General features: G+C 42.8%; 2 protein-coding genes across 4 annotated transcripts; one reads left to right on the plus strand and one right to left on the minus strand.

Annotated features, from left to right (window-relative positions):
• The first annotated feature begins 3,342 nt into the window (after nucleotides 1–3,342).
• Nucleotides 3,343–12,279, plus strand: jkamp (jnk1/mapk8 associated membrane protein). 3 transcript variants are annotated; one of them, XM_085441424.1, is made up of 7 exons: nucleotides 3,343–3,520; nucleotides 5,677–5,756; nucleotides 6,824–6,978; nucleotides 9,309–9,515; nucleotides 10,402–10,583; nucleotides 10,718–10,794; nucleotides 11,289–12,279. In XM_085441424.1, the coding sequence occupies exons 1-7, from the start codon at nucleotides 3,517–3,519 to the stop codon at nucleotides 11,505–11,507; spliced, it is 924 nt and encodes a 307-aa protein (XP_085297550.1). In that variant the 5' UTR covers nucleotides 3,343–3,516; the 3' UTR covers nucleotides 11,508–12,279. The 3 variants fall into 3 exon arrangements, with proteins under 3 accessions (XP_085297550.1, XP_085297551.1, XP_085297549.1); XM_085441425.1 differs by lacking the exon at nucleotides 5,677–5,756 and having other exon boundaries at nucleotides 3,344–3,520; XM_085441423.1 differs by lacking the exon at nucleotides 3,343–3,520 and having other exon boundaries at nucleotides 5,667–5,756.
• Nucleotides 12,280–15,655: 3,376 nt separating this feature from the next.
• Nucleotides 15,656–22,583, minus strand: fam241a (family with sequence similarity 241 member A). Its single transcript, XM_085441728.1, has 2 exons — nucleotides 22,193–22,583; nucleotides 15,656–18,033 (listed from the first exon to the last, which is right to left on the minus strand). Exons 1-2 carry the CDS (start codon nucleotides 22,340–22,342, stop codon nucleotides 17,743–17,745), a joined length of 441 nt encoding a protein of 146 aa, XP_085297854.1. The 5' UTR covers nucleotides 22,343–22,583; the 3' UTR covers nucleotides 15,656–17,742.
• Nucleotides 22,584–22,785: the final 202 nt, after the last annotated feature.

Consider the following 22,785-nt stretch of genomic DNA (forward strand, 5'->3'; position numbering starts at 1 on the left):
AGGAGAGGAGAGGCCATTAGACCACTGTTACAGCACGATCAGCGGGGCCTATCGTGCGGTGCCGCGCGCTTCACTCGGACTTTCTGACCACGTCATGATCCACCTGATCCCCGCGTACAGACAGAGGCTGAAGCTCTCCAAACCTGTCGTGAGGACCAAAAAACTGTGGAGCAACGAGGCTGTGGAGGAGCTTCGCACGTGTTTGGAGTCTACAGACTGGGACACAATGAAGGCTGCTTCTAACAGCTTGGACGAGTCTACGGACACTGTCACCTCCTATATCCACTTCTGTGAGGACAGCATTGTGCCATCACGCACCAGGGTGAGTTATAACAATGACAAACCCTGGTTTACCCCTAAACTCAAAAAGCTGTGGCTGGAAAAGAGTAAGGCGTTCAGAAGCGGAGACAGGGACTGCTACAGAGAGGCCAAGTACAGGTTCACTAAAGAAGTGGACATTGCTAAACATCAGCACTCTGAGAAGATGCAGCAGCAGATCTCAGAGAATGACTCGGCCTCTGTGTGGAAAGGTTTTAGGAATATCACCAACTACAAGCCTAAAACCCCCCACTCCACTGATGACTTGCTCTTAGCCAACACCCTCAACGACTTCTACTGCCGTTTTGACGAGCCATCAGGCAGCCTTCACACCTCCAACGGCCCCAACAATAGAGGCACTTTGGACACTCATTCCCCCACCTCTCCCCCCTCCATAGAGCCATCACCACCTTCAAACCGTTCACCTGCAACACCCCCCTCCTCACCCCACACAAAAGAGGATTTCACACCACCTCCTCCCACCACAACTCTTCATATTCATGAAGCAGATGTGAGGAAGCAGTTTAAGAACCTGAATGCTCGGAAAGCTCCCGGCCCAGACGGTGTGTCTCCTGCCACCCTCAGACACTGTGCAAACGAGCTGGCCCCAGTGTTTTCTGGCATTTTCAACTCCTCACTGCAGGCATGTCATGTGCCTGCCTGCTTCAAGTCCTCCACCATAATCCCTGTCCCCAAGAAACCTAGGATCACTGGACTAAATGACTACAGACCCGTGGCTCTGACATCTGTGGTCATGAAGTCTTTTGAGCGCCTAGTTCTCTCCCATCTCAAGACCCTCACGGCCCCCCTCCTGGACCCCCTGCAGTTTGCATACAGAGCCAACAGGTCTGTAGATGACGCCATCAACATGGCCCTACACTTCATCCTGCAGCATCTGGACTCCCCAGGAACCTACGCCAGGATCCTGTTTGTGGACTTCAGCTCTGCCTTCAACACCATCCTTCCAGACCATCTCCGAGACAAGCTTTCCCAGATGAATGTGCCTGATCCCATCTGCCGGTGGATCACTGACTTCCTGACGGACAGGAAGCAGCATGTGAGGCTGGGAAAGAATGTCTCGGACTCCCGGACCATCAGCACCGGCTCCCCTCAGGGCTGTGTTCTTTCTCCTCTGCTCTTCTCCCTGTACACCAACTGCTGCACCTCCACCCACCAGTCTGTCAAGCTAATCAAGTTTGCAGATGACACCACCGTCATTGGGCTCATCTCGGACGGGGACGAGTCTGCCTACAGGAGGGAGGTTGAACGTCTGGTGTCTTGGTGCAGCCACAACAACCTGGTGCTGAATGCCCAGAAGACAGTGGAGATTATTGTGGACTTCAGGAAGCACACAGCCCCACTCCCCCCCATCATCCTGACTGACACCCCCATCACCTCTGTGGACTCATTCCGCTTCCTGGGTACCACCATCACCCAGGACCTGAAGTGGGAGCCCACCATCACCTCCGTCATCAAGAAAGCCCAGCAGAGGATGTACTTCCTGAGGCAGCTGAAGAAATTCAACCTGCCAACACGGACGATGATGCAGTTCTACACTGCAATCATCGAGTCCATCCTCACCTCCTCCATCACCGTGTGGTACGCTGGAGCCACTATCAGGGACAAACAGAGACTGCAGCGTGTTGTGCGCTCTGCTGAGAAGGTGATTGGCTGCAGACTCCCATCTCTGCAGGACCTGTACACCTCCAGGACACTGGGGCGTGCAGCTCGGATCTCAGCTGACCCTTCTCACCCTGGACACAGTCTGTTTGACCTGCTCCCCTCAGGCAGGAGGCTCCGGTCCATTCGCACCAGAACCTCTCGCCATAAGAACAGTTTCTTCCCCTCTGCTGTCGGACACATGAACAATAACCGTATGACTGTCCCCACCACTAACACATGACCCTACGCTGTGTCACTGCATCATTTCATGTTTGGCACTGATCACCACCTGCACTCATGTATATATCATGTATATATCTATCTACGTAGCACTTTTAATTCTTATTCTCATTCTTATTTTCATGTCTATTTAAGCGTAATTTATGACAGTATGTTTGCACTGAAGCACCGCAGCGATTTCCTAATGTTGTAAACCTGCTCAACATTTGGCAATAAAACCCTTTCTGATTCTGATTCACTGTTTGTCAGATTTGTTGTCTGCTCATCCCAATGGTGCTCTACTGGACTGTGGAGGTCACTGGAGTACAGCATCTTTTCTTGTTCAGTTTCAGTGAGTCATTGTGAACTGTAGCCTCAGTTTTCTGGACCTGGCTAAAGGAGTGACACCTCTTGTGGTCTTCTGCTGTTGTAGCCCATGTGTTGTGCGTTTATAGATGTTCTTCTCTCTTTTGTAACTAGTGGTTGATTGAGTTAGTGTTGCCTTCCTGTCAGCCTCTGACCTCGGACATCAACAAGGTATTTTCACTCAGAGAACTGCCAGTCTCTGCATCTCTCTTTTTTAAGCCAGTGTCTGTAAACCCTAAAGATGGTTGTGTGGGAAAATTCTGGTAGATTACAGTTTTTCTCAATCACTATGGCACAGTTCTCACAGAAAAGTGATGCTTATCACTGTAATGAATGTCCTCAAAACAGTTATGCCTTTTTTCACAACACAAACTGACCTGTGCAAAAGACCCCATTTACTTTGACAATGTGTTACTGGCGTTGCTCCCTCATACATAGATTGAAGTCATTTGATAGTAAAAACGAATTAAATGATTGACAGTATTCAGGAACGCAAGAGATCTAAAATTCTGACTGACAAAAGTACAAACTGTTTTGATGAGTTATGAGATCCAAGTGATAAGTGCATAAACGCAGTAACAAATATATTTAGTAATGAAGTCAGTTAGCTTAGCTTATGAGACATCTGCTTATATCTTACTGAATTAACCATGGCAATTAATATTGAGGCTCCTCCACCTGCTCCACTTAAAAAATAAGAAACAGAAAAAGCACAGATGTTTTTGAGTATTCCGGTGCAGCTCAGAAGGTGACAATAACACAAATGTCACAAAACCCCACAGATGTCAAGAAGGAGTGAAAAGCGACAGACGGCAGAGGGCAGCACTACGCGGAGACCAGTCGGCTAAACAAGAGAAGTGTTCTGGTCCACTTCCGGTTACAGCAGTCCCAAACAAACACGATTAAGCTGTGGTTTTAAAAGGCAGATTTACAAGTCATATCGTTCTCAAAATGGGTAAGTTGAGGTCGCCTTTTACCCTCACATGATACCTAAGGTGTTGAGAGACTTTGCGGCGTTTCTCATAATATGTATTTTTATAAAATGTGGAAGTTAGCCTTAGCTGTGAGCTTGGAAGTTTAGCTAACAACCGCCCGGCCTTCGAAGCTTATCTAAGTGACAGAAATATTGCATGCCGGTTACATACACTGCAGTAGCGTGTGTACAGTTTTCCTAAGAACTGGAGTGGATATGTGTTCATCTCAAGCTCACGCAACGTGTACGTGTGAGTGGGGGGTCTTGTTGTTGTGTCCCGTCTCTGCTGCTGTGTTGCATGGGAGGCTTACCTCAGAAATAAGACGCGCAGTTATCCCACTGAAACCGAGAGGAGAGAGATGCCTGACAGTAATGTCTGTGTTTATAATTACATTCATTTTGACAACCTCTCCAACACCACTGGCTGGAGAGCGCATCCGTTGTGTTTTATAGTAGACAATCAGTCATTAAGCTCTATACACGCTTTCTATGTACAAGTTTGAACCAAAGATTTTAGAGTCATCACTCCAATAGACATGTCGCTCCTTGTTTTTAAAGTTCAGTTCTTGTGTAATTTGGTCTACCTTTTCTTCCTGTTTCCTTTCCTTAAACATTGCTTCATGACAGCAAACCCTCTGCTGTGACCATTTCTGATCCGGCTTCAGCAAACGAGAGAGGGATCGATTGAAGGGTCAGATGCTCTCTCAGGTTCTGCGTCCTGCAGATTTTTTTTCCATTTCTTAAGAAAAAGACTTTGTTTGTAGGCCTGCTATTTTTTTAACCCTCTACTCTTTACCCCTCAGCTGTAAAAAGCTGACGGGGTATCTTTATCCCCCTGCTGGGCCAGGGTCGACACCCAAGTTTGCGGATGTGATAACTGAAGAAATGTTCAAATTCATACCATAGGTCTAACATTGAAAATCTCACATGAGTTGAAATCTTAGTGATCTCACGGTCAGATGTCAAACTTTATTAAAAAATCTTGTGAGTATGATAACTCAAGAAAGACGGCATCTTGGATTTTTGAAATTGATACCACAGGTGCATCTGCTCAGTAGATGATCCGAGATGTCGCTGAGGATGGAGCCTCAGCGCTTTGTGTTCTCATGCTTTGCATGTTCCTGTGTTTTTTGCTCCGTCTTTTGCTGTTATCCTCCCATCATTTTACCAGAGAGGAACTCTTAAACGGTCCTCTCTACGTATATTTTCCCTGGTTTTCATCGACGCAGACAACCTAACCATGATTCTGATTGGAGGTGCAGTGGTGCTCTGTGGGATTTACCTTTGACTTTGGAGTGGGCTGTATGATGACCTGAAGTCACATACACACAACACAGTAAGAACCACTTGGATCTGAACCTGCTCAAGACTGTGGAGATGACAGTGGACCTTTAGAGACCCCCCCTCTACTCTCGCCATCTTCAACAGTACTGTGCACCCACTGTGGATTGCCTTAGATTCCTAGGATCCATCTTTTCATGGGAAGTACAATATTCTTCACATACACTGTGTCTGGAAGAAGGCCCAACAGGTTGAACTTCCTGCGGCAACTCAGGAAGTTCGACCTGTCACAGGAGCTGCCCGTCATCTTCTGCACTGCCATCATCATCCAGTCTGTCACCCAGGACCAACAATCTTACTCAATCTTTTGTTTTTGAGATATAATCATTATTCTTTCAAAAATCATAACAATAACACAAGAATTACAAAATAAAACTACTTTTCATTTGCATATGGAGAGTAAATGAACACAAAGATCAGGCTGTGTGGGATAAAGCTGCTGAATCTCAGGTTAATTTTTAAAGAGACTTACCATTGTGTGTATTGTGTTGGTGTATACACTCACTGGTTACATCTCATGTTGCTGACAACATGAGGAACAGAGAAATTACACTTTATTAATCCTGTTTGTGGCGGTGGGCCACAAATGATACATTTTAAGGTAGGCAGAAAGGGCCATGATTGGTCCCCGGGCCAGACTTTTTGGACATGCCTGTTTTAAATGAACTTTATACCACCACCAAGCTAAAAGAAAGTTTACAGCTCAATTTTTAAGTTTCAAGCATCCTGATTGTTTGAAAATACTGTACTATAGTATTGATGCTTGCACACTTCACAATGGTTTTGTATGCTTGCAGCTGTGGCCGTGAGTTCAACATGTCCAGGGCTGTACTGTGGCAGGATGATGGTCAACGGCTCAGTGGAGGGAGAATGTGGTGTGAGTACTAAACATTAGTTGTTGCTGATGTGCTGTTGGATAGACAGTACGTGGATGTATGTCTAACTTTGCGCCTTGCATCATAAAAGAGAGCACGGCTCATAATAATTCAGGTTTCCATATTGAGATCCAGTCATTGTGGTGTAGCAGACTGTTCTGAGGAAATTCGGAAGTGCTCGTCCTGCTTGTTCGAGTTGTGAGCCAGTAGAGCCTATCACAGTCTGGACTATCACTAATTGTAGGAACAGTGCAGAGACATGAATGGACATGTGGCAGGAAGCTGGAGAAGCCAAACTCTCACAGGCACAGAGAGAACATGCCGTCTCCACTTAGAAAGGTCATAACTAGCCAGCACTTAAGAAATGCTCATTACTCTACCAGTGTTCTTATTTTCAGTTACAATAACCGTGTGTAAAATAGATAATGAATCATTTTTTCCTCCCACACGCTGCAAATGCATCATTAATCCCCCCTCCCAACTGGAAAATTTTCCACCTGGCGCACTGTGCTGAGCATGCGTCTTTATATTCTACCAGTTAGGGAAAAATATGGTGACAGACGAGCGAGTGAACGAGACTCGCTGTTGACTCGTTTTCACAAGGATGATGCAGAACGAAATGCAGAAATTTGCAAAACATGCTGTAAAACTATTGCAGCAAAAGGCAGCAGTACCACGAAATGATTCCACCAGCTGAAAGTCATCCGCTGCAAAATGAAGAGTGCATGTCAACGTCTCCCCACACACCAAAGAAAGCGTTAAATAAACCAGCTGTGACACCTGCGACTGTTCCTGGTCAGTCGTTTTTATAGTCACTGTCTGGACTTTTGTTCCTGTAATCTGAGGTCATCACGTTTTTAATTTTACTACGTTTATATGTTGTAAGCACAAAGCAGTAACTGTAATTGTTAAGTTGTAACGTTCAGTTGTTGTGTTCTGTATTCAAAGTATTAAAAAAGCATTGAATGGTGGATTTGAATGAATGTAGCAGCGCAATTAAATGAAAGACAGCTTTAAGAGTGGATTTGGATGAGATTCAGATTGTACTCACAATAATGTGTTTTGGCAGGTTTGTCCTCGAGGAGAGCGGGCCAACATGCAGAAAGTGTGTGAGCGCTGCATCGAGTCTCCTGAGATCTACGACTGGCTCTATCTGGGGTTTATGGCCATGTTGCCTCTTGTGTTGCACTGGTTCTTTATTGAATGGTACTCTGGAAAGAAGAGGTGAGACTGAGTTCCAAAGCTGCTGCTGTACAGAGGAAGTTACTTCTGTGTGAAGTGACCAAAGTGATCATGTCCATAAGTCATATTGCATAACTTCAAACTTAATGAAGAGTTTATATAATGAGCACTCAGTGGCACTTCTGGTCTAATGTGTAATTAATATTGTAAACACATCTCTAAAGGCCAAACATAAAATATTACTATATAAAATAGCAAATGTAAAGAATATGTAAACTGTAGCAGTAATGTACTTTTTCTATTAAGTGAAATAAAATAGTCCCAAATTTGAATTATAACATTCAGACTTCTGCTGTTCTAACCTTTGCTTCTATGAAAACATGTAACTGAAAAAAGGCAAATAAGCAGTTTAAGGCTGCACACAGGCCTAACATTAGATTATGTTTAATACCAGACACACCTGAAAGGTTCATCTGTGGCAGCAGTACGCCTTATGACAAAAACACTCCGTCTTATAACTGTAGCATTATAAGAAAGTCATAATGAAACAATAAATAGAAAACACTTCAAATAAAAATGAACACGGGGCTGACGTGACCCCGCCCCCGCCCGGTCAGCATTTACTCAGCTTTAATATCGCTCTGGCTAGCTTAGCGTTGTCTGTGATGTTCTGTTAGCAGTACAATGCAGTTGTTTCTGTTCTGGATGCAGTTTGAACTTTACTAACATGCTGTCGTCCTTTTGTGCAATAACAACAAAAATAACGTCCACATCTACGCTGCAGACTGTTCCACTATTTCCCTCCTCCAGCTGACTGTAGTGTAAGTGGAAACGACAAGCAGAATCCACAGACGAGCAGACTGATAATTACAAGGTTCTTGATTGCCATCCCTTAAATTTCAGCCCCCTATCTTTCTACAAGCCTTCAGTAGTGGAGACCTTACTATTATGTTTTCAAACAAATTCAAGTTCTCAGGATTTCATGTTGAACTACACTTTTTTCTATTCCTGTCACAGTATAATGTTGAATGGTATAGCTTGGCTATATCTAGGGAACTACGACTAACTTTAATATTAGACAAAGATAAATCAAGTAAATATAAAATGCATTTTTCAGGGTACTATGTAGGAAAAGTAATTGCCCCCTGCACCAGAGACTTTGGACAAAGCAAAAGCATGCTGTGCACTGACAAGAAGAGATCTGAAGTCACATTACATCTGTTGTAAAACTAACATAGCATTTCATAAAAACAACACATGGCAGCAGTAAAACATGGTGGTGTCAGTTTGTTCTGGGGCTGTTTGCTGCTTCAGGACCTGGTTGACTTCCTGTAACTGATGGAGTCAATTCTGCGCTCTACCAGAAAATCATGGAGGAGAAGCTCAAACACACTTGAACAATGATCAGTAACAAACCCCCACGTCCACCTGTTAATGGCTTAAAAATAAAAAAATGAAGGTTTTGGACTGGTGTAGTCAGTGTCAGGGCTTAAAATAAACAGCTTTGACCTTAAACAGGTCATTCACGCTGAAAAACCCTGCAGTGTAGCTGAATTAAAACAGTTTTGTAAAGAAAAATGAGCTTCTAGTTACGTGACAGACTCATTGCCAGTTATTGTAAATGCTTGATTGCAGTTCTTGCTTCTAAGGGTCTAGTTAGTAGGTTTAGGAGGCAATTACTCTTAAATAAGACCATATACAGTAGGTTTGGAGAAGGTTTTGCCCTCAGCACATTTTGTACTTACTTGGGTTGTTTTTGTCTAATATTACTATTTGTTTTGTTCTTCAACACGTGTGCAACCCCCCCCGTTTCAGTCACTGTGGCATTTTGAGTCTAATTAGTGTTTGATAGCTGAATAATAAGGAATTCAAATTGTGCTGCTGTTAAGTTGCGGTATGAACTAATTTTTCAGCATCACTCATAAATGTCTAATTTTGAAGGTCTTGTTCAGAACATTGATTTGTCTGAATTTGGAAGTAGAAAATAACTAGTTACCCAGGGCTTTATGTCTTTAAGGTTTTCCTGTAGTGTGACAATTTTTGGCTTCATTTCAGTGCCTCAAGGCACTTTATCTTGTAAGGTCGACCCTACAATAATACATACAGAGAAAACCCAACAATCATATGACCCCTTATGAGCAAGTCGTTTGGCGACAGTGGGAAGGAAAAACTCCATTTTAACAGGAAGAAACCTCCAGCAGAACCAGGCTCAGGGAGGGGCGGGGCCATCTGCTGTGATTGGTTGGGGTGCTATATGAAACATGTCTAACTTAGGGAGTATTTGTTCCAAGCACAGAATCCCTTTAGTGCTCTTGTCTGTGAGGACAGTGTGTTTTCTTTCTGTCATTTGATCTCATGCTCTTCCTTTGTAGTTCCAGTGCTTTACTCCAACATGTGACCGCCATGTTGGAGTGCAGTATGTCAGCTGTGGTCACTCTGCTGGTCACAGAGCCTGTGGGAATGCTCACTATCCGTTCTTGTCGAGTGCAAATGCTTTCAGACTGGTACACGATGCTGTACAACCCAAGTCCAGACTATGTCAACACATTACACTGCACTCAGGAAGCTGTGTACCCACTGTGAGTATTACCAGTAATCATTTTGCCAAATTCTACAATTAACCATAAAACAATAATTCCCAGCACTCCACAGAAGAGGACAAAGGTGTGTTTGCAGCAGGGCATCAAGGCCATACTGTGGGACACTGAGCTCTGTGTCTTAGGGCAAAATGTAAAAAAAAGAAAATACAATTATACGTTAAATAAGAAAAAGCTTAGTTATGGACAGCAGAACACGGTTCAGGTCAAGCAGGTGGTTCCTCCCAGTCAGTGCCTTCAGCCTCACTGTTGATGCCTACATGAGTGACAGCAGAGACACGGAGCGCTCTCAAACACCAGCAACTTTAAGAAGGCTGGGTACTCTGAACTGTCGCTCGTCAGGAACTGTTCCCTGACCCTGAGGCACAGGGAACAAACCCTGTTATCAACTGGGGAAAAAACCTCAACGTACAGGCAGCAAGCTGAGGAGAGACCAGCATACCCAGTCTTTATTCAAAAGATTGAGGTTACTTATTGGATCTTAGTGTTTCAGTCAGATGAGTTCTTAGATGACTTTTCCTCCTGTTACACTGCAGATCATGACAGGTGGACACATTGATGCTGGGTGGTGGAGGCTGGCAGCAGCGTGCTGACAGGAGAAACACTGGGAGGTTCATTCGATATGAAGCAGCAGGAGAGTAGCCTCACACTGATCGAGGCTACTTTGTTTATTAGACAAGCTGAACAGACACCTGCTGAATGAGTAAACCGATCAACATGCTTCTGATTCTTTATTCTCTTTTTTAACTCTTGTGCAGTTTCCTTCTGAACTGGTGCATAGGCTGGTGGGAGGTCACCTCAGGCTTGTCATTCATTCTGTATCTGTTGCATCAGCGTAACACGAACTCCTCAATGTCCTTTTTCTCAGCTACACGATCGTGCTGATCTACTATGCATTTTGCTTGATACTAATGATGATGCTGCGTCCTCTGTTGGTGAAGAAGATGGCGTGTGGTTTGGGCAAATCCGACCGTTTTAAGAGCATCTATGCTGCTCTGTACTTCTTCCCGATCCTCACTGTGCTGCAGGCTATAGGAGGAGGACTGCTCTGTGAGTACCTGTGGGACTCTGCTTCTTAGTTCACACTGTGGTATCATTTTTGTTTTACAGCTTTCATAAGACTATGACTAATGCCCTTTTTGTTTAAATAACTCTGAGTAAAGACGACTGTGTTATTGTTTCAGACTATGCATTCCCCTACATCATCCTGGTCCTGTCTCTTGTCACGTTGGCTGTTTACATGTCTGCCTCTGAGATACAGGTAACTACAGTCACTGCGGTGTGGGCATTTCTTATTTCCCAGTTTAACTTTACAATTGTGATCAAGAAGTTCTTCGATTTGATATGAGGTTGGATACTAATTATACTTCTTTACAGTGTTTATTCATCGACTTGTATAAAGTTACAACAGCAAAATGACTCCTCCAAACTAATTGTGTGGGCACTAACCATTTAGGAATTAGGAACTACTCTAGACTGTAGATGGTTGTTGTTGTTGTTGTGTTTTTTTTAAACCCCTTACCTGTAAAAGGCTGATGGGGTATTGTTGCCCCCTCAGCGGGCAGGCAGTGTAGACAGACCCCACACGAACATGATAACTTGTGAACACACACACACGTATGCATGTATGTTCAGGACTCTGTCTGGTTTGCTGTCATTACTGCACATGTTTGTTTGCGTTTGGAAGCTGACATATGTGTATGGGTTATTTCTCTTCTCTGTCCACTTACCATAACCCATCTCCTTTGAACACAGTCTTTTAAGAATCTGGTTGCCAAGAAGAAGCGTCTCATCGTCCTGTTCAGCCACTGGCTGCTGCATGCTTACGGCATCATCTCGATCTCCCGACTGGACAAGCTGGAACAGGACCTGCCGCTGTTGGCCCTCGTGCCAGGACCCGCTCTGTTTTACATCGTCACAGCCAAATTCACTGAGCCCAGCCGCATCCTCTTGGAGGCTGGCAATGGACACTGAGCTGGATTTATCAGGAGTTCAATAAATAACTCTTGAAAAAAAGTCACAGCAGCTTGCCCCTGTCCAGTGTGATGTCTTGAAATTGTCTGTTTATTTTTAGTTCAAAATCTCAGTCAGTGAGGAGTCGGACTCAAAATGCCAAACGTAGTTTGTTAATTTCTTTAACTCATGAAATATAAGCTCAGTAATTCATTCACGCTCAGCTTCAGTTCTCATGTGAAGTGTCTACAGGTCTGACATGACAATGATGTGGTCCCAGAAGTCTGGCGTGTACAGTAAAGTGTATGCACTACTGCTTTGTCAAGTGTGGTAGAAGATGTGATCGTTAACAGGTCGCTGCTTTTAATGTTTATTTTAAATTTTGATTGGTGGTGAATTTCTCCAGAGGAAAATCGCTCCGACAGATATACTTGAAAAGGTTTGTATGTTGACTCCTGTTGAATATTTCAGCCTTCACAGGTTTGTGGAGGTGAAAGTGCACTGTATATACTGTACATTGCTTGTAAATGTTAGTGTATTCAGTATGTTTATCTGCATATACATAATTTAAAACTAAAACTTTGAATGTTATCTTTGTGTTCTGACTATTGATCTTTGTTACCATGAGATTCAACTTTTATTGGTCTCAAACATTTACCTGATATCAAAGTGTACACCTGTGTTACTGCAGGTCGATCTGTGTGACGATGCACTTTCATTTTGCTCACAGTCATCTGTATACGCTGCAACATATGTTGTTTCTTTGTAAATGAATAAAGGTGTCAGAAAATGATTTTGGTATCATTTTGACTGACACGTCCTGTAACCCGGCAGTGCAGGTGGGAAGCTTGTTCTTCTCTCAGGTTGTCAGATGACAAACAGGAAGGTTGCTGCATCTGGAAATGTGGAAAAATCCTCAAAAAGACTGTTTCCTGTTGTGATTCTTCATTTGTATACTGAGCTTTTGCACATACCCACACCAACTGTTTAGAAGAATGCAGCTACAGCAGACCTGAGTGCGTTTATGTTTTCTCATCTTACAGTTAATGCAAGTAAGGATTCATCCACAGTAACCACATTTTGGATGGATGGTAGGTAAATACGCTAACAGATCTGACTAATACGTGAAGATTTTACGCTCCTGTAAATCGTATCACATCAACCATAACTTTGTGGGCATGTGTGTGAAGAGAAACTACAGCAAAGCAACAAAAGCTGAGACAAAAAGAACATTTCGTATCATCAAAAAGGCAAAACTGGTATTGGAAATGAAATGCACACAAATTTGGGAATATTACACTCAAATCACTGACACACATACCCACACAGCAAAGTCAAAAAGGTACAAGGGCTACGTCCCCCGAGGACGTGAAAGCCGGTGGTGTGCCAAAAGGAATCTGTGCTGCTTCTGTGTTTATATCTATTGTCTTTACTTATCTTCAGAATACCACGGGGTGACTCCTCTGATGTGATGGGATAAGATAAACCTTTATTAGTCCCACACCTGGGAAATTTGTTTGGTCATGGCAGGAAGTGGACAGTTAAAGTTAAAAGCAGCAACAATTAAGAAAAGAACAATAGAATAGAAGATAAAGTAGAATAACATACTATACAAAAGAGAATAAAATACTGTGTTGCAACAGAAGAAGTGCACATCAGGGAGACTAGGCGAAGGCTGATCCATGGTGTATTAGATGTTTGACAGCCAAACCAATGACACAGTGTTCACATTTCTGTCAGCGTGACATACAAATAAACTATAATATAAATCTCAAATATTTATACACTTACAGTGGGGCAAAAAAGTATTTAGTCAGCCACCGATTGTGCAAGTTCCCCCTCCTAAAATGATGACAGAGGTCAGTAATTTGCACCAGAGGTACACTTCAACTGTGAGAGACAATGTGAAAAAAAAATCCATGAATCCACATGGTAGGATTTGTAAAGAATTTATTCGTAAATCAGGGTGGAAAATAAGTATTTGGTCAATAACAAAAATACAACTCAATACTTTGTAACATAACCTTTGTTGGCAATAACAGAGGTCAAACGTTTACTATAGGTCTTTACCAGGTTTGCACACACAGTAGCTGGTATTTTGGCCCATTCCTCCATGCAGATCTTCTCGAGAGCAGTGATGTTTTGGGGCTGTCGCCGAGCAACACGGACTTTCAACTCCCGCCACAGATTTTCTATGGGGTTGAGGTCTGGAGACTGGCTAGGCCACTCCAGGACTTTCAAATGCTTCTTACGGAGCCACTCCTTTGTTGCCCGGGCGGTGTGTTTTGGATCATTGTCATGTTGGAAGACCCAGCCTCGTTTCATCTTCAAAGTTCTCACTGATGGAAGGAGGTTTTGGCTCAAAATCTCACGATACATGGCCCCATTCATTCTGTCCTTAACACGGATCAGTCGTCCTGTCCCCTTGGCAGAAAAACAGCCCCATAGCATGATGTTTCCACCCCCATGCTTCACAGTAGGTATGGTGTTCTTGGGATGCAACTCAGTATTCTTCTTCCTCCAAACACGACGAGTTGAGTTTATACCAAAAAGTTCTACTTTGGTTTCATCTGACCACATGACATTCTCCCAATCCTCTGCTGTATCATCCATGTGCTCTCTGGCAAACTTCAGACGGGCCTGGACATGCACTGGCTTCAGCAGCGGAACACGTCTGGCACTGCGGGATTTGATTCCCTGCCGTTGTAGTGTGTTACTGATGGTGACCTTTGTTACTTTGGTCCCAGCTCTCTGCAGGTCATTCACCAGGTCCCCCCGTGTGGTTCTGGGATCTTTGCTCACCGTTCTCATGATCATTTTGACCCCACGGGATGAGATCTTGCGTGGAGCCCCAGATGGAGGGAGATTATCAGTGGTCTTGTATGTCTTCCATTTTCTGATGATTGCTCCCACAGTTGATTTTTTCACACCAAGCTGCTTGCCTATTGTAGATTCACTCTTCCCAGTCTGGTGCAGGTCTACAATACTTTTCCTGGTGTCCTTCGAAAGCTCTTTGGTCTTGGCCATGGCGGAGTTTGGAGTCTGACTGTTTGAGGCTGTGGACAGGTGTCTTTTATACAGATGATGAGTTCAAACAGGTGCCATTCATACAGGTAACGAGTGGGGGACAGAAAAGCTTCTTACAGAAGACGTTACAGGTCTGTGAGAGCCAGAGATTTTCCTTGTTTGAGGTGACCAAATACTTATTTTCCACCCTGATTTACGAATAAATTCTTTACAAATCCTACCATGTGGATTCATGGATTTTTTTTTTCACATTCTGTCTCTCACAGTTGAAGTGTACCTCTGGTGCAAATTACTGACCTCTGTCATCATTTTAAGTGGGGGAACTTGCACAATCGGTGGCTGACTAAATACTTTTTTGCCCCACTGTAAGTGTATAAATATTTGAGATTTATATTATAGTTTATTTGTATGTCACGCTGACAGCTTAGCACGAGCTGATTACCATCCACTGTGAATACATGTAATCTGTAGTTGTGGGCTCACACACAGAAAAGTGAAGAACAACGTTTCACTTGTAGAATGGATCCGACTGTCTACCCTGATGACTAGTACAGACTGTTGCATACAGATTTAAAATATATAAAACATTGCTGTACTAATAATCTGAATGACAGATGCATAGAAATGATCTGTTGGGGCTTATAAGGTAAACATTTGCAACAACTGCCTGAGCTCAGCTCATTCAAGCGGCAATGATGTACCGCTTTGGAGGAGAGCAGACGTGAGTATTACAGCCAGTTATTACACAAACAATGTGATAATAAGGTATAAACTGTGCCAGTGCAGAAACACCTACTGTTGCAAAACATGACACTGAAGTTCTGCAAGCACCTGCAAAGACAACATGCGGACGTGACATCCAAACCAGATGCAGCTCGATGCTCAAAGTGTGTGGTCTCACAATGTCCTGGCACTTTGATCTCTTCCTAGTCTTACAGACCTACAAACTTACTGTAAGCTTGTGCTGTTTAATGGCAGACAACTTTCCATATTAAGTTGCCAAGTAACAAAAATATGATGGAACTAATGTAACAAATTACTTTCTACATGGTGTGATTACTTATGTTTTTTTAAGTAAAGAGTAATTTGTTACTTTCTGGGAATAACTTTTTTTTTTTTTTAAACACAGTACAACCAGAGAATATTTTTAAAAACATTTTATTAATACACTGGAATATCATTAGATGACATGTTTGCCATATGAAAAATACTTTATTTTGATAATAGCTGATTGCAGCATCTTAAAGGAGGGACAAATGTAGCTTGGCCATTGGAAACCAGTAGCTTACCATCTGTGATTATGCATTCCCCATGATTAGAGTGTAGTTAATGTAGACACCTGCACGTCTGAACACAAATATACTTAAATAACCTGAGACAAGAGCAAAGGCGAGTCCAGGGTTTACTCACATCAGCATTTGCTGTTTTAAGCATTCAGCTCTTTGGAAACCTGAGAGGTCACAGATTAGTTTGCACAGCACACATTAAAGTGTGCGATGTTAGGATTTCAGCTGAACACGCTGTCACACACTTGTGTTTAACAAAATAACAATATCTTCATTATCGCATTTAGTTTAGGAACATACAACATCCTGGCCTGATGTTCACAGCCACTCTACCACACTAGCAAACACAAAGTGGAAGACTGCGGTGAAATACTCGACTGCCCACAGAGACCATGCAGTGGCTCTGATCAGCTGCATGGGGCAGGAATTAGTCCTCAAAGTTCACCAGTGTATCATTCTAGCTTAATTTTTCCACTTTCAAGTCAAAGAAAAAAACTCCAGAACCACTAAATCATTACGTGCTCAGATAACCTCGCTCTTAAGTAAACTGGTTACATTGTGGTGAACTGTGTGTTCTCTTCTGGTCATCCTGGAGGCGGAAATAAACTTTTCAGTCTCTTCTTTTCTCTCCTTTTCCCAGCAGCATGCATGTCATACTATGTGGGTGTGGGTGGATGACAACACTCCATTAATGATATTCACTTTAAATCTATTCAAATAATTTTAACCATCTAATAAAATCCTGCAGAATCATTGCAAAGGAGACTAAAGGTGTTTCTGGCAATGACACGATATTAAGAGATTACGGACTGTGTTCACTATTAGCATGACCGATAAAGTCTTCAGATGAGCTGATGGGAGTTCAAAGTTCGATGGCAATTTAGATAATTTGATATCAAGGCAAATTCTGTTAGAACGGACAATGCACTGTGTGGTCATGCAGGCTGACAGCGATTCTCTGCATAAATCTGACAGGCCAGGTGTAGTGCAGGACTCAACCAGAGGAGGGCGCTGTTATTACAATTCCCACAATATAAACCTGAAATCTGAGCGTAACCGCTAAGTTGTTCATGTTACCGTTACTCTTAAACATGCACAACACGGTTTGTTTTCAGCAGGCTGTGTGAGGGTGCAGGTATGCGTCAAAGTCAAAATTCCACATCGTCACATCGTGACATCGTGCAGCTCCGAGTCTCATTATTGTCACATTGGAAATTACATTTCAATTTGCTTCGTAACAACTGTAAAATCAGAAAGAAAGAAAACAGTCGCCATATTTGTGCAGGCTGAGAAAACACACAACAGATTGTGTCGTTGTGGAATGATCTTTGACACACTGGAAGCCCATCAGGTCACTGTAACTTCCATGCTTCGGGATTCTCCTCCTCTGTCCTGATGCAGAAACATGTGGATGCAGAATGAGGACTGAGTGAAGCACGATGAGCCAGAGCTCAGCTACTGTGCTCACAGCATGAAGGCCTCTACATCACTCATGCACTCGATAAATCAGCCCTTCTCTGTCCAAATAAAGACACACAATCACAACCACATCCGGCCCAAAATGAGACACTGTTAGCATTACACTCAACACAGTTCACAGTGAACTGTGCACTGCAAACATTAGTGAATCATCTTTGTGGGATTCATTTAATATTTCTCCCAAAAATGTACATGAACATAAACGTGCATGCAATCAAACCAGCCACAAAAATACCCCAAACTGACGCCGCGTCCTCTGTGGTAAATACTGCAAGATGATCAAATCCATTAATCTGGCTCTGTGCTGGTTTTTCTTTAATCAGTCTCCATTGTTTGCATCAACTGTGGAAAGCAAGTGAAGGCTCCAGATGGACAATCACAATTATAAAGCATCGTAAATCACCAAGAGTGTATAAGTACAGGCCTCTCCAGAGTTTCACCAAGCACCACTCAAATCATCAACATTATTTCTGGATGTAGATGATGATAATACACAGAGTTCCCACCAGTCCTAAGGCCTGGATGCCCAGGAACCAGAGCAGCAGCCAGAAGAAGACGATCACGACCGGCTCCACTATTTTGTCCCCAAAGTACATCTGGCTGAAGCCCATTCCCCGCAGACACTTGTTGAGCGAACCAAACAGAGTCCCCATTCGCTCACAGTCGTCCAACAGAGGCTCTCTGGTACTGGGATCATTCGTGCGGGACCAGGTTGCACTGGGATCAGTTCGAGGGCGGTTCTGGCTGACATCAGTCTGTGGAGGCAAAGATATATTTACGAATTCCTAAATTCAGATGGCAGGTAAATTAATGCAACACTTGTATAAAATGTAAGACAGCTTATAGTGCATCCTGTAATATATTGGGCAAGAAAATGTCTGATTGTGAAGATTTTTGTCAACCACTTACTCGACTAAGTGAAAAAAATGAAAAGAAACATTGTGAGAAACGAGTATGCGCACGCTTGACCTCAGAGGTTACTTTTACTCAGAATAATTCAACTTGTGAACAGATGAATAGCAAACGTAAATAAAAATGTTAAACTATACATAGACAGTATGTAGAGAAACTGACAGCCACAATGTGTTTGCACTGTGGAGATCTGCAGAGAGCTACAGTCAGTGACAGCGGAAGCTTTGAGAAGCACATAATTATAACGCTCAGTTACTTCTTTGTATCTGTAATGATGTGCTGTTGTTTTAGCTTAGCCAGAGAAGTGAGCTGACCGGTTTAAAGAGCAGTGTGGCTATCACACTGGATGTGCATCTACTAATGAACTGCTCTTATTCAGCAGTGTGCTCCAACAGTTTCTGCTGCAGCGTAAAAAAAAGACGCTCTGTTATGATTTAAAGAAAGTCAGGCAACTTAGTAGAGCTCCCATTTTTGTGGTCTAAAGTTGTGTCCTACAAAAGCCTCATCTAGTGATGCCAATGACTAGGCAATCAGTGACATGCAGTCCTCTGATGTCACATTTTTGGATCGTCTCAGACTGCTTGCAACCCCAGCTGAGTAGGTACTTAAAATACAAAGTACCTGGTACTAGCACCTAATGGAACATGCTACAAGCTGAGTCTAGAAGCCTATCTACGCAGAAGTTAACTGTGTAGTAGTTCAGTCTCTCTCCACAGCCTCCATTTGTGCTGCACAGTAGAGCAGGGCGATATGGCCAAAAATATTTATCACGATATATATTTGAAAATTTGCGATAACGATATAACCGACGATATAATTGATGCGAGACAAAATACAACTCCACAACATTACTAGCGCAAAAAGACAACCTTCCATTTATTTTCACTTAAACAAGAAGCTGGTTTTTATGTACATTAAAGCTTTATAAAAATGTAACAGTGCAAATGCAAATTCCTTGCTGAAAGTTTAACCAAAAGGCATTTCCAGTAGAAATGGGCTGACATATCCTGAGCATAACCATGTATAATATCCACTGAAGTTAAAAAGAGGTGCTTTGCAACATTAAACTGCAGTGTGCAGTACGCATTTTTCGGACCATAAGGTGCACGGGATTATAAGGCACATTAAGCGAAACAAAGCAGTCAGATAAATCAAACTTTATTAAACTCATTCTTCTTGCTTCCTCCACTTCTGTACCATTGATTCATTAATGTTGAATTCTCTGGCAGCTGCTCTATTCCCATGTTGTTGCAGTATATTAATGACTAACCTCGTATTGTGGATGGATTATCTCAGTTGTTCTCCTGACTGAAGTTTGGTCCGTTTACAGCATCCTGCCATGCGATTGCATTTGTCTCTAACCATCAGGAACCTTCACGTTAACTTTTATAAGTGGAAAAGTGTTAGTGTTCGTCCTCCAGCTTCACTGTTTATGTTATGCTAACATAGCTGTGTCGCTAGCGATCACGTAGCACATCATTATATACCAGCTAGCCCAACTTCAGTAACCTTACAAACGTCACTGCTGTTTAGTTTCCTGTCTTCATTTATGTTGGAAGTGATAGCAGAGCTGTACGTTTGAATTTTTTCAGAAATCTCTCAGTCAGAACATGCTATATCATGCTTAGGTAACTAGCGAAACTAGCGAGCTAACTTCCGCTAGCTTCCTGCTAACTTCTAACTCCGTTAAATGTAATAACTTTTGTTTTCATGGATGCCTGGAAGTTAAACTTTATAGTTACACCTGGTAAAGCAGCAATGCTGATCGTTTTATTAAAGATGAAAGAATTTAGACAGTTTTTAACTCTAAGTGATGCTGCAGTGTTGTTTGACCTGAAGCATACAGAGTTTAGGACCCAGATTACTCCCAGATTTAAGAGCATCTTAGTCCGACAAATACGACAATAACGACGGCCGCTTGCATGTTCTGCAAAAAAATGTGCTTTGTTGTGTATCTGACGGACAAACACCAAACCAGTTCCACATCACTGAAGTTGCACCATTTTTACAAACCAATGCTGGTTCATCTGTTTCACTCAACAATCGGCCATGTGCGTATGAAAACAAAGGCACTGCGCATGCGCGTTTTACTCCCATTCTATCGTGATATTTCATTTTCCTATCGTTGCCTAACATTATACCGGTATTACCGTGAACGGTATAATATGGCCCAGCCCTACTGCACAGTTCTCATACTGTCCGCTTTTGTAACAGTTCAGATTCCATAAAGGCAGCATCTCACCCAAGATAGCAAACCAACCAGTAGGACTAGTAAGACTCGACAAGATTGGACAAGTCAAGCTAAAACTTCATTCCAGCGTGGCATTTCTACAGACAAACCAACACGCTGATCAAACACGATTATGTGTGTTCGTGTTTGTTTGGTTGAGGATAAAGTGTCCCTTTAGATACAGTTCAAAGCTTAATGCTGAATCCATTCAGCTAGGAAGATACAAATTACTATGACGATTAATGTGGTAGTATTTATAATGAATTAAAAAGAGTCTGTGGGTGGCCCCGGCCTTTGGTACTGCTCCAAATGCTACATAATTCTGTGGGAAACACTGCATTACAGATGTAACCAGTGGTGACGAGATGTGAAAGAATACAGCAAGGCCCGGGTTTAGTCCCTGCCAAACACACTCACATCTACTGAGGCCAAGACTGCGCTCAAAAAGTAAGATCATTTAATGGACCTTTGTCAAGCAAATCAAAGCTTTGCTGGCACGTATCACGTCTACATACGAGCTTACATTTCCACGGCTGCACTTGTGTGAAAAAGCATCACATTTATAGTTCATATAGAAGAAAACTCAACTCAAGCATAACGTAGGGCTGATTCATCGAGTACTTGGAATAACTCGATTATAAAAATTCATTGTTTCACTGCATCACTCTATAGCGCCAACCATAGCAGACCTGCAATAATGAAAGTATGGATAAAGAGCCCACCAGTTTCCCAACAGGAAGACAGAAAAATCAACAGCAGCAGTGATGATGAGAGTTTAATGTGGAACCGGGTCCTCCTACACTCCGGAGAGCAAATGCTTTAGAAAAATATAAGAATAAAGGCTTTTTTTTCCTTTCTACAGGCCAATAAAATGTACATGGGCTCTGAGCCACTGACCTGGGGCTGTTAGGTTGGACACTGGATTATTATTAACATCTACAGCATTACAACATCCGTTTTCAGCAGCACAGGCTTCAGAGTGCTGATAACTCTCTCATTAAACATGCAGACACGCTGCTGTCAGGGCTGTTTGCCTCCGATTATTGGAGATCATCTATTTACTTTTGCATTTGGAAAGTGGATGCTGTAAAATATTAAATGTTTCTTTGACAGATGTTGGATGCAGTGAAATTTTAAAACAGTGACATTTCCAAAAACACAAAACAATGAGCAGATCAGTTTTGAAATGCCTGTTTTTCCACTTTGGAACATTTACCGTTGCTCATTAATAAGGCAGTAGTCGATTAAAAACTCGCTTGCTGAACTAATAACACCACAATAGATGCAGTTTTCTTTATTAAATGAAATAATAAAGAAAACAATTAGAAATAACAGAGGATTTGTGATATTTAAAGTAGGGCCCACTGCCACTGGTGTACTTTGACCGATCAAGTTTACTGTGGGTTCAATGATCAATCGCGTGTTCTGACACAAAGCAATGCGTCTTACAAGAAGACGGGATCGTTAACTTCATATTGTATGATGTTACATGGCTTCTATAATATCCCCACTTAAGTTATATCCTGTCCTGTCCGCGGATCCTTTGCTTAATTCTTCGAATAAAATAACATCTGAATGGAATCTGACTCAAGTGTTTACGTTAGGACAACAGATAAAGCTCAAAAACAAAGTTAAACCTGACGGCAGGCTAAGCCGACACGGTGAAACCGCTCCCAGATCTTGACAACTCGGCCCTGTTTGCCACAATGTTAGCATGAAATCTGAAAAAGGCGGCTACGGCTAGCTCAACAAACGCCGCTCGGCCGCTTTACCCGGTGCCGCTGGCTGTGCAGTGGTGCCTGCCTTCCACCCTGGACAGGCGGAGGAATATGCTGTCTTCTCCGGTTTTCCGTTGGTAGCTCTTCTAACTCACGTCGATGAGAAACATGCCGGCCATGAACAGGAGGCGTCACAGCAGACATAGTCCTGCTAGTACAGTGACAGGAACTTTTAGGAGTAAACACATGCTGGGGAAGCGACTCAGAGCGCGTTCTCGATCTCGGGAGCCAGCAGATTTTTTTAAGCGTCTAAACTTCATCGACCCTGTGACAAGGCGCCACCTACAGGGCAGGAAAGTAATGACAGCGTTGTTATCTCCCTTCACTTATGTGGAACACTGAGCCAGACAGTCGTGGAAATGCTCGGAAAAACGGCAAATAGTATGGAAGCTTGTTTCTATGGAAACATGCTTCCTCCACTAAAAAGAACCACATTAAGGAAACAATTATTATCGGTCATTTTGAGAATAAAGCTGAAATACGTCGAAATATGGAGACGCAGTGGTTTCAAGGCTGCTATACCCTGTACAAACAGCCTCGTGTAGATGAGTCAGCGACACAAACTGATCAGCTGTCTTATCATGTCT

Source organism: Copadichromis virginalis, linkage group LG19 (genome assembly GCF_057382275.1).
Source record: "Copadichromis virginalis isolate Kocher_CV1m ecotype Utaka linkage group LG19, C_Virginalis_male_GT1.1, whole genome shotgun sequence".
Lineage (NCBI taxonomy): Eukaryota > Metazoa > Chordata > Actinopteri > Cichliformes > Cichlidae > Copadichromis > Copadichromis virginalis.

Excerpts from the sequence above, each read along its gene's own strand:
- jkamp (XM_085441423.1), top strand. The coding sequence starts at position 5,667 with ATGCTTGCAGCTGTGGCCGTGAGTTCAACATGTCCAGGGCTGTACTGT. Across the intron at positions 5,757-6,823 it reads CAGTGGAGGGAGAATGTGGT|GTTTGTCCTCGAGGAGAGCG; the intron begins GTGAGTACTAAA and ends GTGTTTTGGCAG. Across the intron at positions 10,584-10,717 it reads TATAGGAGGAGGACTGCTCT|ACTATGCATTCCCCTACATC; the intron begins GTGAGTACCTGT and ends TTATTGTTTCAG.
- fam241a (XM_085441728.1), bottom strand. The coding sequence starts at position 22,342 with ATGTCTGCTGTGACGCCTCCTGTTCATGGCCGGCATGTTTCTCATCGA. Across the intron at positions 18,034-22,192 it reads TGCACAGCCAGCGGCACCGG|ACTGATGTCAGCCAGAACCG; the intron begins GTAAAGCGGCCG and ends TTGCCTCCACAG.